This window comes from Ochlerotatus camptorhynchus, unplaced genomic scaffold (genome assembly GCF_037179485.1).
Source record: "Ochlerotatus camptorhynchus isolate MF236.1 unplaced genomic scaffold, CSIRO-AGI_Acam_v1.1 ptg000298l, whole genome shotgun sequence".
Taxonomy (NCBI): Eukaryota; Metazoa; Arthropoda; class Insecta; order Diptera; family Culicidae; genus Ochlerotatus; species Ochlerotatus camptorhynchus.
In genome coordinates this window covers 569,017-581,919 of record NW_027040786.1, presented here as the reverse complement: position 1 = coordinate 581,919, position 12,903 = coordinate 569,017, and the positions used below count along the sequence as shown (strand labels likewise).

The window sequence follows — 12,903 nt, the reverse complement described above, 5'->3', positions numbered from 1 at the left end:
ATGGCGTCTGACATCGATTTTCGGTTTCTACACGTCACTCAGATTCTAAAAATACCCATATTGTGGGGTATTTGACTGAATTTCCAAGCTTTTTTCTAACCGGAAGCGGTCATCTTGGATTTAAAAGTTTCTTTTATTTCTTTTATTTTATTTATTTTTTATTTTATTTCGTCAAGCCGGTGTAGACTACATACAATGATTATTACAATGTTTACTTACATACTATGCATTAATTCTATTCTGATTTAGCTTAGTTTTTCGTGTGAGAATTTCTGCCGAATCAATGCGCATTGAAATAATGTCGTTGATCAATAAAAGCATTGAAAATTGGCGGCGCTCCTTAAGTGCGTGTATATTGATGAGCATGCAGCGCGCTTCATAAGATGGTAATGGAAATGCAGTCCAATTCAATTTACGTAAAGCGTATAAAAGGAATTGTTTTTGGACAGATTCTATGCGTTCTTCGTGTATGGAAAAGTATGGATTCCATACTAGGTGGCAGTATTCCAGAATTGGCCTTACATATGTGGTATATAATAGCTTAATAGTGTATGGGTCTTCGAAATTATGATTGAACCTTTAAATGAAGCCTAGCATTCTGTTTGCTTTACTAATGATAGCATTATAATCTATATATATAAAAATGAATTTCTGTCTGTCTGTCTGACCCTTATAGACTCGGAAACTACTGAACCGATCGGCGTGAAAATGTGTATGCAGGGGTTTTTGGGGCCGGTGAAGGTTCTTATGATGGTTTGAGACCCCTCCCTCCTCTGTAAGAGGGGGCTCCCATACAAACTAAACAGAAATTTCTGCATAACTCGAGAACTAATCAAGCAAATGGAACCAAATTTGGCATGTGGAGGTCATAAGGGGTGGCCCCTTAGATAAAGGGGGGCTACGTTAAATATAGCATCCTTTTTTTAATTGGTGCGTAAACTCAAGCTAATATTGAATCCCGAGCAAGGCCGGGCACATTCAGCTAGTGTTCTATAAAAGTTAGTTTGAAGTCTAGGATTACACCTAGATCTCTTACAATTTTGCATTTTTCTACTATTTGGTTGCCTAATGATATTTCAACATGTGGTGTTTCAACTTTTCTGCTAAATGCTATTGCGGTACATTTTTTTACGTTCAGTTGAAGTAGACTTTTACTACACCAGGTGTGGAATTATTGATGTCATTCTGGAATTCTTCTGCATCGCTAGAATTACTTATTTCCATAAAGAGCTTCATGTCGTCTGCAAATACAAGCAGTTTTATTTTTTTTTTAAATATGTAGGAAATGTCGTTTATGTACAAAATATAAAGAAGTGGGCCTAAATGAGAACCCTGGGGTACCCCAGAGGTGACTGAAATTGGTTCTGAAAGTTTATTTTGAAAGCGGACTATTTGTTTACGAATTGTTAGGTATGATTGAATCCAATTGAAAAGTCCAGGCTCCATTCCTATTTTCTGCAATTTGAGGATTAATAATGGTATGTCGATGCGGTCAAATGCTTTACTGAAGTCGGTGTATAGCGCTTCAACGTGCTTGCCACTATCCAACGCTTTAAGAATGAAAGATACATATTCTAGAAGATTAGAGGTAGTTGAGCGACCTTTAAAAAAGCCATGCTGTTTACTTGTAATTAGATTTTTCACCTGCTGAAATATATTGCCGTTTACGATTGATTCAAAAAGTTTTGGAATGCAAGAAATAATAGCAATCCCACGATAATTCGAATGTCTGATTTTGCACCTGATTTGAAAATAGGTACCAAATAAGATGATTTCCAAAATTCAGGGAATTTTCCATTTTTCAGAGACATGTTGAAAAGACGCACTAGAGGAAATGCGAGTTCTTCAGAAAGGTTTTTCAAAAATATGGGTGCGGTGCCGTCAGGTCCAGACCTTTTCGGCGCGTTTAAGTTTTTTAGCGCATTGAGGACTTCATGTTGAGAAAGTTGGTTGACAGAGATGTTTTTAGAAATTTCAGGAATGAATGCAAAGAAATCGCGGTCACGATCTTCTTCGGAAAATGTGGTGTATACTTCTTGGAAGAAGTTTGCAAAGAGATTGCAAATTCATTCGCGAAGGAAAATTGCTACTTTTTATATATCGTGTTTATATAATTTAAAAAAATCTTAGGACATGACTTGACTTCATTTTCGACTTTGTGGTTATAATCTTCATATGCAGAGTTGATGGTTGTATTTAATTGGTTGCATAAGTTGTGATAATTTCGCAAATTGGTTTCAGTTTTTTCTTTTTTGTATAGTTTATGAGCTTTCTGTTTTTTATTCTTCAAATTTTTCCGTTGTGGATTGAACCATGCGGGTAGTTTATTGTTTTGTGTTCGTTTTCTTTTTTTATGGTACAGTTTCTAAAATTAGGCTCTGAAGAATTGAGTGAAATTTTTCTACTACAGTATCGACATTTCCTTCAATACTTTTTTTTAATTTTTCCAATCTATTGTACATACATAGTCTACGTTTGGCTTCTTCGTAATTTGCTTCATGGTATTCCGGCATGTCCTCGTATTTCCAGTCGCTGGAGAAAGAAGAATTTTGTATGAAGATTGAGTATTCAATTGCTGGCGTCAGACATCGATTTCCGGTCCTTAAATGCACTTGGATTCCAAAAATACCCATATTGTGGGGAATTCGACGGAATTTCCAAGTTTTTCTGTAACCGGAAGCCGCCATCTTGCATTTCAAAATAGCGTCAAACATCGATGTCTGGTCCCTACACGCCATTCCGCTTCCAAACATACCCATATTGTGGAGTAGTTGACAGAATTTCCTATTTTTTCTGTAACCGGAAGCCGCCACCTTGGGTATCAAAATGTTGACAGACATGAATTTCCGTTCCCTACACGACAATCCGATTTCAAAGGATACCCATATTGTGGGGTATTTGACAAAATTTCCAAGCTTTTCTCTAACCGGAAGCGGTCATCTTGGATTTAAAAATGGCGTCAGGCATTGATTTCCGGTCACTAAAAGTCACTTCGATTCCAAAAATACCCATATAGTGGGGTATTTCACAGTATATCCAACCGGTGGAAACTAACGATTTTAAATTGGCTCACTACTTGAATAGCCTGTTGGTCCCAAGCAAATCAATTAACGTACCCCATTCTAGTCAAAATTCTTTCGCAAATTTTCTCACACGCACGTCTCTTGCCGATGATATGTGCTAACCTCTCAGTATCTTCTAACTGTCGCATATAACAAAATTCTAGTACTACACAATGTTTGTTTTGCTCCGCTATGAAAGTTTGACAGATAAAATGAGGGGTTATTGGATTTTCCTATGTTTCGAAGGGTGAATCGATTAGCTTGGGACCGAAGATAGTACCAGAGCTGAGCCAAAAAGTTGAGCACGTTTTTTCGGGACCTTCTAGTCTTAGAGTTACCTCTATGGTATATCCCAGTTTCCCAAAACCGTTGCCTGCGTTGGAGTTAAAGGTTATTGCGTGCTCCTAGATTTGAGATTTACTTCGTAAAAAGAGGGACGTAAAATGAATACTGTCTGAAAAAGACTTCGTAAACGGAGGTTTCAGTGTATTAAACAAAATAGGCCTTTTTCAAATGTTACGCGAGAATTGAAAGTTCACTGAAACAAGCACTATAGTTAGGAATACTAGTTTGCAGAAAACACTTATTTTCATTATAACCACGCTGATTACGGTTAAATCTACTATTTATTTATTTATTTATTTGTCTGCATCAACAGGCTGTGTATAGCCCCAATGATGATTTAAGTAACTTATATAGGTTAGTCAAAAAATAAAAACTAAGAATAGAATACATAAATAAAACACACAATCATTCACGGTTAACTGTGCCAGAAAAGAACGATAAGAAGTATCTTCGTAGCAGCTGTCGAGGCATATGGAAATCGAAGATGCCCGAGTCTCGATTGAACACTCGTTGCAGCCCACCTATTGCACCGTTCATGCCATAGTTTGTGCGCTGAAGTGGCAATCTCAGCATAACGTTGTTACGTAGCGCACGGGGTTGGACGTTAATGTTGACTTGCCCCAAGATTGCACTGCAATCAATTCTACCTTGTAAAGTGTCCGTAATGAACAGGGCCCTAGAGGTGTCTCTTCTAGTTCGGAGAGGCTCCAGATCAATCCGCTGGCAACGACTTTCATAGCTGGGCAGATGAAGTGGGTCTCTCCAAGGCAGCTTCCGCAGAGCGAATCGAAGAAAACGGCGTTGAACGGACTCAACTCTCTCAGCACCATTGTTGTAGCTTGGACTCCAGACCACAGAACAATATTCCAGAATGGATCGCACCTAGGAACAGTACAGTGACTTCAAACAGTAGATATCGGAGAAATTCTTTGCTATCCTGAAGATAAATCCCAATGTCCTAGACGCCTTGTCAACTTCGTACGAGATGTGCTGCTTGTACGTAAGTTGAGAATCCAGAATAACACCCAGATCTTTCACATGGTTCACACGGTCGATTACAGTGCCGATAAGTTTGTATTCAAATGTGATTGGTTCTTTCTTCCGAGTAAAAGTGATCACTGAACACTTAGTGGGGTTAACCACCATTCGGTTCAAATTACACCAGCTGGCAAAGGCTTCGAACTGACGTTGAAGGAAGTGACGGTCATCAATCGAGTGGATTCGTAGGTAGATTTTAAGATCGTCTGCATACGATAGTCGTTGGCCTTCAATGACCAAGTTCACGTCGTTGAAGTAGAGTAAGAAAATCAAAGGTCCCAGGTGACTTCCTTGAGGTATTCCTGACGTAGCTAGATAGATATTGGACCGGTTGTCACCAATGGCAACCATCAGTTGCCGATCAGTGAGAAATGAACGAAACCATCGCAAGAGGTTGCCGCTGACCCCAAGGCAGCTGACAAGTCGGTGTATATGACGTCTGTTTGAGTCCTCTCTGCCATGCTTTCCGTAAGATACGATGTCAAACACAGCAGATTTGTGGAAGTAGAACGACCGGAAGTGAAGCCGTGTTGATCACCACTTAGATACTGCTTACAATGAGAGAGTAGAGGCTCCATGATGACTAACTCGAATAACTTCGAAACTGCGCTCAACGACGTAATTCCACGATAATTGTCCACATCCCGTTTGCTGCCCTTTTTGTGGATAGGAAACATATGTGCGAATTTCCAACAAGATGGAAATGTACCACTCGAGATGGACAATCGAAATAGGTGAAGCATGGGCATCAGCAAGCTGGCAATATGCTTTTTCAGGAATACGGATGGAACGCCATCGGGTCCTGGATTGAAGGACGACTTGAGTTGTGATGCGGCAGTGGAAATCATCTCGACGTTGACATCCACCGCACCCAGTGTTTGACCGTACAGTGGAACATTACTAGCTGCTAGGGTATCGTGTTTGTCAGTTAATCTCTCATTCGTGAAAACACTGGCGAACTTCTCAGAAAACAAACGACAGATCTGCTGAGGAGTGGAAGCAACTGCTCCATTCAACTCCATTGAAAAAGGTAGGCCGGATTTCTTGCGCTGCTCATTTACGTAATTCCAGAATGACTTCGGGTGCGACTTGAGTTTCCTCTGAATTCCTCGTTGATATCGCGAATAGCATCGACGGCTAACTCGCTTGAACTCATAATTGAGCCTAACGTAGTGACGTTTCAGCGAAAGCGTACGATACTTAGTGAATTTTCTTAATGCGGCTCTCTTGGTCGACTTCAACCTACGCAGTTCACTCGTCTGCCAGGGAGAGACGGTGAACTCTTTTCGGAACGTGCCTGTCAATGACATAAGCCAAGACATGTGAAAATGTTTGCGCAGCGGTTTCAACATTATCAGGATCGAGGATGCTCTCCCAATCTATACTAGATAGCACGTTGACGATACTACGGTGATCGGCTTTCCGGAAATCGTATGACACGGTCGTGGAAATGTCGTCAAAGACCCGATCGTGATTGTCAGCTACAGTGACAGCCAAGGGAGGGTGATGATGTACTTGCTTTACTAGCGGAGAAGGTGCCGTGGAGATGAAAGGAGCGGTGTCCTGAACGCTAACGAAGCAGAGGTCCAGGCTACGGTTGTTTTCGTTGACTACGTGGTTTATTTGAGATAGTGTTGCTGTACTATAGCAGTCGAGAACGCTAACTGATCCTGTATGAAATACAGAGTGTACAGGGTCTGGGTAGAGAAAGCCGCTGTGAGATGGTTTCCAGGAAACGCCGGGTAGATTGAAGTCACCCAGAACGATTTGGTGTCGCACTCTCCATTATGGTGAAAACGTACCGGCAATGGGTATCGATAAGTTCGTTATCACGAACCCGGTCAGGTGCAATATACACCGCACATAGGTACAGTGTGCGATCGCTCAGTTCTACGGCCACCCAAACTTGTTCCACACAGTTTCACAAGACGTTTTCAATAGATCTCGCCTTTAACCCGGAACGAACAACCACGAGAACACCACCTCCAGTAGATTTCCGACTGTTTTTCGGATTTCTGTCACAGCGGAAAACCTCGTATTCGGATCCGAACACCTGGATGGAAAGCGTTCGAGAATCGAGCCAAGTCTCGACAAAAACGATGACATCGTAGCACCGGTCCGATACAGCTAGGTGGTAGTCAAGAACATCAGAATTCATTCCGCCTACGTTTTGGTAATAGAAAATGACGTCGTGTTTACTACGGTCGGTGGTCGCACGAGGTAAGGCATTTTCCCTGGAAGTCATGGAAACATCAGGATTTCAGTATAGTTGCCTATGGATGTTAACAAATGTACTGTGATTGTGATTCTACGATGCTTGCTCAAAATGCATAATAATTTTGATAGAAACAACAGTAAAATTAAATATGAAAGTGTTTTCTACAAAAATCTATTGGTAATGGTATTTAATTTAAACCAGCAATAGAGTTCTTTACCACCGTTTTATAAGTGAGCAGTTTTACCAATACATGCGTTTTGCTGGCTGAAAATTAAAAAAAAAACAAACCGCTGTCAAGTCGAATACTTTGACAGCGGATTTCGTGGTTAAAAATAATAAACAAATCGATTTTACAAGGCTACACTAGCAAGGTTGTATTAGTGATATTTTGCGGCAAGAAGTCAATATAGTATTTTTTCAATAGAGCTAATATACTATAGAGGAAGAATAGCACTGGTGTTCCGTTTGTTTCGATGTTGAATAATATCGGGTATAGAACTGTCAAACTGCATAATTTTTTCGCGCTTTGACAGTTGTGTCCCTATTTGTTTTCCTCTGTTCGGGACCTAACACTACTGCGACCAGTAAATTGATCTATTGTAGTAGTCTATTGTGTCCCTATAAGATGTAAGGAAAAGATGTTTCGACAGCGACGGCAGCGCTATTCTTCCTCTATAGTTTATTAGCTCTATTATTTTTTCCAATGAATTTTGTTTCAATGTTGTTATCTGCATCTCACATTTCTGCAGGTTAACTCAAATGCTTCTCTGTAGGGATCCATTACGTTTCTAATGTCCTTCAGAGTTATACTTTGGTCAGTCCCGGGACGGGACTTGACAATCGAACTTCTCACTCTTCTTAATGTTCTTGAAGGATGCCCTTCGGAAAGTTGTGCATGGTGTTTGACGGAGTTGACCAATGATGCCAGGAATGTTAAATATTTTTTCTATTTTAATTTGGATTTTATTAGGAGTTTCTACCGCAGTCTAGCAGCTTGTACATCATTTTTGCTCAACACAACACAACTTTCCTTCAGCAAATATAAACAATTAATAACGCCATTGACGTCAACATAGATTCCGGCATCACTGCCAGCCAGATTGTCAAATTAACCAATGAGAAACTGGCTCGGATTTGACAGCAAATTGGCTCGAAATCGCTACCCGTTTGTAAAGTCCCGTCTCAGGTTCAGACTAATTCGCAAGCAGAGTAATTTTGTACAAATTGAAATCTGGTTTCCAACATTCGCAGATTTTTCCAACTTGTCAGACTGCACTGTTGGAATAAAATTTTATTTTTCGTAATTCATTTATATCGCAGAACTCTTCTGGTCATTAAATTCTATTCCAGTTTTCTTTGATACTACCAGAGCTGAGTATTAAAGTTGATTATAATATCGACAGTCACTAAAAATTTATAAAAAAAAACACCGCAAAAGCCAAACCACGTTTGCTTTCTTTCCCAATATCAGTCATACATTTTTTGGCAATCGTTTGATCACGACGACCAAATTTTGTGAAAATGGCGCACCGCACAGAAACCGTACAGAAAAAAGTCTAAATATTTACATATCATTAGAATCGATAGATTTTATTGGCGGTTTTATTACCATAATCACGCTGCAGTTTGTTGTGCTAACACGTTTGTGTATTTGCTGCGAATCGAATGGATGCTCATCGTGGCGAATAAGAAGAATACACCATGCGCGAGGAATCCCAACTTTTACATTCGAGCGAGTCCAGTCGAAGTTAGGGTAACATTATTTATAGGTTACATGTCCCGAGATAGTGAACAGACTTGTTGTTTATACAAAACAGCACCAGAAAGGTAAGCGCATACGGATCGATTATGAAGATTATTACATCAGCTGCCGCGCCGCTCGCAGCAGGGAGCCTGCCCCAATGCACCGAGCGTGGCTTAGGTTCTGGTTTATGTTAGTGGGTTGAATTTTGATGGGTCTCTAACTAGGTTAAGTTCATTCTGCCTCATACATAGAGCGTTCGATACTTACAATGTGCGATAAGAAGGCGATCACAGCAGCACTCCCGTATCTCCCGATATTTACTGCAGGAACTGGTATGAGGTTGACATCGTTCCTTCCCAAGATAGCAAGTGTGGGGAATCCATGGTAGTTTCTCTGTAAACAAAAGAAAGAAAAAAAGATCCGCTTCAATTACTCTGTCTAAATGCTACAATGCAACTTCTGCAAGGAGGAGATGGAGGGTGAATTCAAAACAATCACAACCACGCGCGGCTTAGCCCTTGTTTGCCTCTCGGAGCAATTACCCGATGAACTCAGACATGAATAATTGTCTCGGCGTTTGAGCTTGAGTTCGATTAGTCCGCTCTTTTTACGATCAATTGATCACGTCATCGAACTTATCGAAAACATGCGAATTGTTTGTATTGAGCCCAAAGGGTGTACGTGAGTCTCGTCTCGAAGATGGCATTTAGACTTCTTTTCAGAAGCTATTAGTTACGCTAGCTTGACTTTGGAGAACAATTACTCACTGCGATTTCCATTGGGATAGTCAGCGGTTTACTAGTCGAATTGGTAGCAGTTCCAGTTTTTTTTAGCTAATTGGGGATTAACTGCCATTTATTGGGAAATCAACGGTAATCTAGTTTTTGGTTGAATTTGATTGCACCGTGCCTCCTTGTAATGTTAACCCTTTGTCTGTACACAGAAAAATAAATTTTAATATTACATCCAAGAGGATGCACTTCAATCATGTCGAAAATCTCATGTAATTTTTATGACCACGAAAATAAAAAAAGTCAGTTCTTTACTTTATTTTTATTTATTTGTCGTCAATCAGTGTAGACCGTTTTACAATTGTTGTCTTAAGAACTATTTTTACAATTTTGTCTTTGTTTATATTTTTTATAATATGTCTTGAGAACAAGTTAAAACATTACTTCTAGCTGACGTTATGCGAGGAATTAAAATATTGCTTTAATTTGGTTTTTGTCATTGTTAAGTCAATGTTATCGCAGTGCTTATTATATGTATCTATCATTTGGTTCAAGGGTCCAAATTTGGCATAATTCGTACGATGACGATTTGTAGCAAATATATTTCTATTTCGTAAATGCCTATGTGTACATACATTTAAGGATGACAATAATTCTATAGAATCAATGCAATGTGATACGTTTTACGAAAGAAATCATAGCAAATTCACGACACTCTTTTAATGTTTGGATATTTATGAGCATACACCGAGCTGTGTAAGATGGCAGAGAAAGTACAGTACAACCTAACTTGCGGAGTGCATACAATAAAAACTGCTTTTGAACGGACTCTATTCTATCTTCGTGTTTTTTTCTTTCTTCGTGTATGATTGAAAAACGAGAACAAACTATGCTGCAATATTCTAATATCGACGTTACATAAGCAATGTAAAATGTTTTTATCGTATACGGATTGTGAAAGTTATAGCAGAAACGTTTTATGAAACCAAGCATGGACTGTATTAATGACAATTTTGTCCTTTTTGGCAAGTAATATTAAACCATATTTTTGACACGATTGAAGTGCATCCACTTTGATGTGATATCAAAATTATTTTTTTGCTCATCATTTTGAAAAACTCTTTCTATTAGTCGATGGATTTAACTAATTATTTCATTACTAGGTGCAAACACCAGAGCTCTGTAGTATTTGTTGAAATCTGCTCTAAAAATCTTGAAAACATATTTATAGGATTTTTTTTATTGAATTGCTTACGTTGTCCCCAAATTCAAATTGCCATATCTTAATGAAATTTCCATGGATTTATGAAATTTCAAATGATTTGCAAAGTAATTTTAGTGGAATTTTGTTTTTGATTATCAGACCTTTTTTTAAGGGACCGAGCTCTCTGATGGTTATGTTTGTTTGCGTGGGCGTGCCTTGAATTCCTAGAACTCATCATGTTTTTAGGGGGAAGGGAAGTTGGCGATTGAACAAGGAAGGGAATTTGGTGCATGGTTGACGATTATCCACAGTCGATACAAAATGTAACATATTTGTATGGATGATTGCTTACGTCCCCCTGGGGTGGGGTTTAAAAGCACTTAAAAACTGGTCTTATGGAATGTAGATCGGTAGATGAATGTTTCCTCTAATTGCGTATATGAAACAGGCTGATAGACAGACAGTTGCTTTGGGTAAGTGCATAAACTACGCAAATCGTTTAAAGAGAATTTAGAACCACCTTATCCCGTGAATAAATACATTTATACATATTTTAAATGCTTGCTAACCCCTAAATAATGACCATTGATACCAAATATTTGAGATCTTCGAATTAAAAAAAATAATAGACAACAGATTTGCCTGTATCCATACATTTTTTTTTTTTGGAACATATGAAGCCGTCCTTACGGTGTCGATTTTAATTAATTATTTTGAATGTCATTGACTTAGTTAACTCGGTTAAGCCACAGGTATAAAGCAAGACTGTGTTGAAGGTGACTGGGTTCAATTTCCAGTCCTATTTATGAATTTTTCGGGTTGAAAAAAAAATATTGAAGTGCTCAAGGAACACTAAGTTAGTCCCAGAGCAAGCGAACACTAAGTTAGTCCGAAAACAAGCGGTGATAAATATTTCGCCACGTAGATATGATTTAATGCTGTATCGTATGATATGATAATGATTAATCATGCATTTATAGAATGTTAAATCATTACCTGGAACATCATAAATCTTTTGTAAGATATCAATTAGCTCTATTCATGTTTCCACTGCCACCATAAACAAAAATATCCAAACTAGTTTTGCGATGATCTCGATCGCACCACTGCTTGGATTCACACTTCACTTTGGTTGCCAATTCTCCAATACCAACGACGGAAATATCCACCGTTTCTCGCGGTACCTTCAATCGTTGATTCAACCGCTCTGTCAGAAAGTTGCTCTCTGATCCAGAATCCAGGAGAGCTCGCGCTGGATATTGGTTGAGTGGTCATCTTCGATGATAAAAACTGCTGTTGCCAGATTTGCAGTAATAATAATAATAATGATAATACACTGGAGTCGCTTTTTACGCGGTTTTTTTTTACACGGTTTTTTTTTACGCGGTTTTTTTTTACGCGGATTTCGGAATTTACGCGGTTTTTTTTTACGCGGATTCCGGAATTTACGCGGTTTTTTTTTACGCGGATTTTGGTTTTTTTTTACGCGGATTTCAGAATTTACGCGGTATATCGCTTTTTACGCGTTTTTTTCTTACACGGTCTTTTTTTACTCGGTTTTTTTTACGCGGATTTCGGAATTTACGCGGTTTTTTTTATGCGGATTCCGGAATTTACGCGGTTTTTTTTTACGCGGGACGTATCACCCGCGTAAAAAGCGACTCCAGTGATATAATAATTCCAAATTAGTGGTAATTCTGTGAACAAGTCTTTATTCAAGTTATTCGCGCAACGACACATTCTTTCTCACTCTTCCACTCACCCATCAGCGTGTCCCGAAACTAGTTGAAAAGATAGAATAAAAAAAACTGTTTTTTAGGGCACCCTAACTAAACACTTAATAAATGCTCTAAAAAAGTCAACTAATGAGATAGATAAATGGTGTATTAAGCAAAGTTGTCTAAAATAATATTTTCTACAACTTTGCTCAGCAATATAACTACCTATAACCTGAAACAAAAATGTTAGAATTTGAATTTGGATTTAAACGAGAACCACCCTAACCGGCTTTTTGCTCAAAAGAAGCATGGTATGATAACAAACAACTTCTCTCGCGACACTTAGCATCTAAAATGAACAACAACGGAGAAAACAATTTTTTCTTGCTAAATTGTCGATTCGGACCATAGTGCATTGGTCATATGTCAAGTAGATGTTATTTGATATGGGTATCAGAGATTTCAAATTTTACCACGTGGAACCATGATCCGGAATATCCAGAGCCGGTTTTACTGTGACCATATGGCTCTTGGATTGTCGTTTTGAGAGCCATTGCACAGTGGTCCAGAATGCAGATTTAGGTGGAATGATATGTTTTAAGCCTGAAATTGATACTTTAGACTAAAAGTCTCGTCTACAAAGTTATTCCTTATAGTTAGGCCCTTATTTATATGACAATGAATTCTAGGGTGGTTCCTATTATCATTAAAATCAAAAATCTAGCTTAGCGGCGCCGGTGGTGTAGTGTTAAGCGTGATTACCTCTCACCCCAAGAGGGCCTGAGTTCAATCCCAGTCGGCGCCGCCGGGATGTTCTGAGGCATAACATCTCTGATCACGCCT

The 12,903-nt window shown here is 38.9% G+C and overlaps 1 protein-coding gene across 1 annotated transcript in view; it reads right to left on the bottom strand.

Annotated features, from left to right (window-relative positions):
* LOC135706944 (uncharacterized) overlaps nucleotides 1-12,903 on the bottom strand; it is a 60,333-nt gene that overhangs the window by 17,340 nt on the left and 30,090 nt on the right. The window contains exon 2 of the mRNA XM_065228633.1: nucleotides 8,675-8,800. Within this exon, the coding sequence (XP_065084705.1) occupies nucleotides 8,675-8,800 (126 nt within the window). The remainder of the gene's footprint in view (nucleotides 1-8,674; nucleotides 8,801-12,903) is intronic.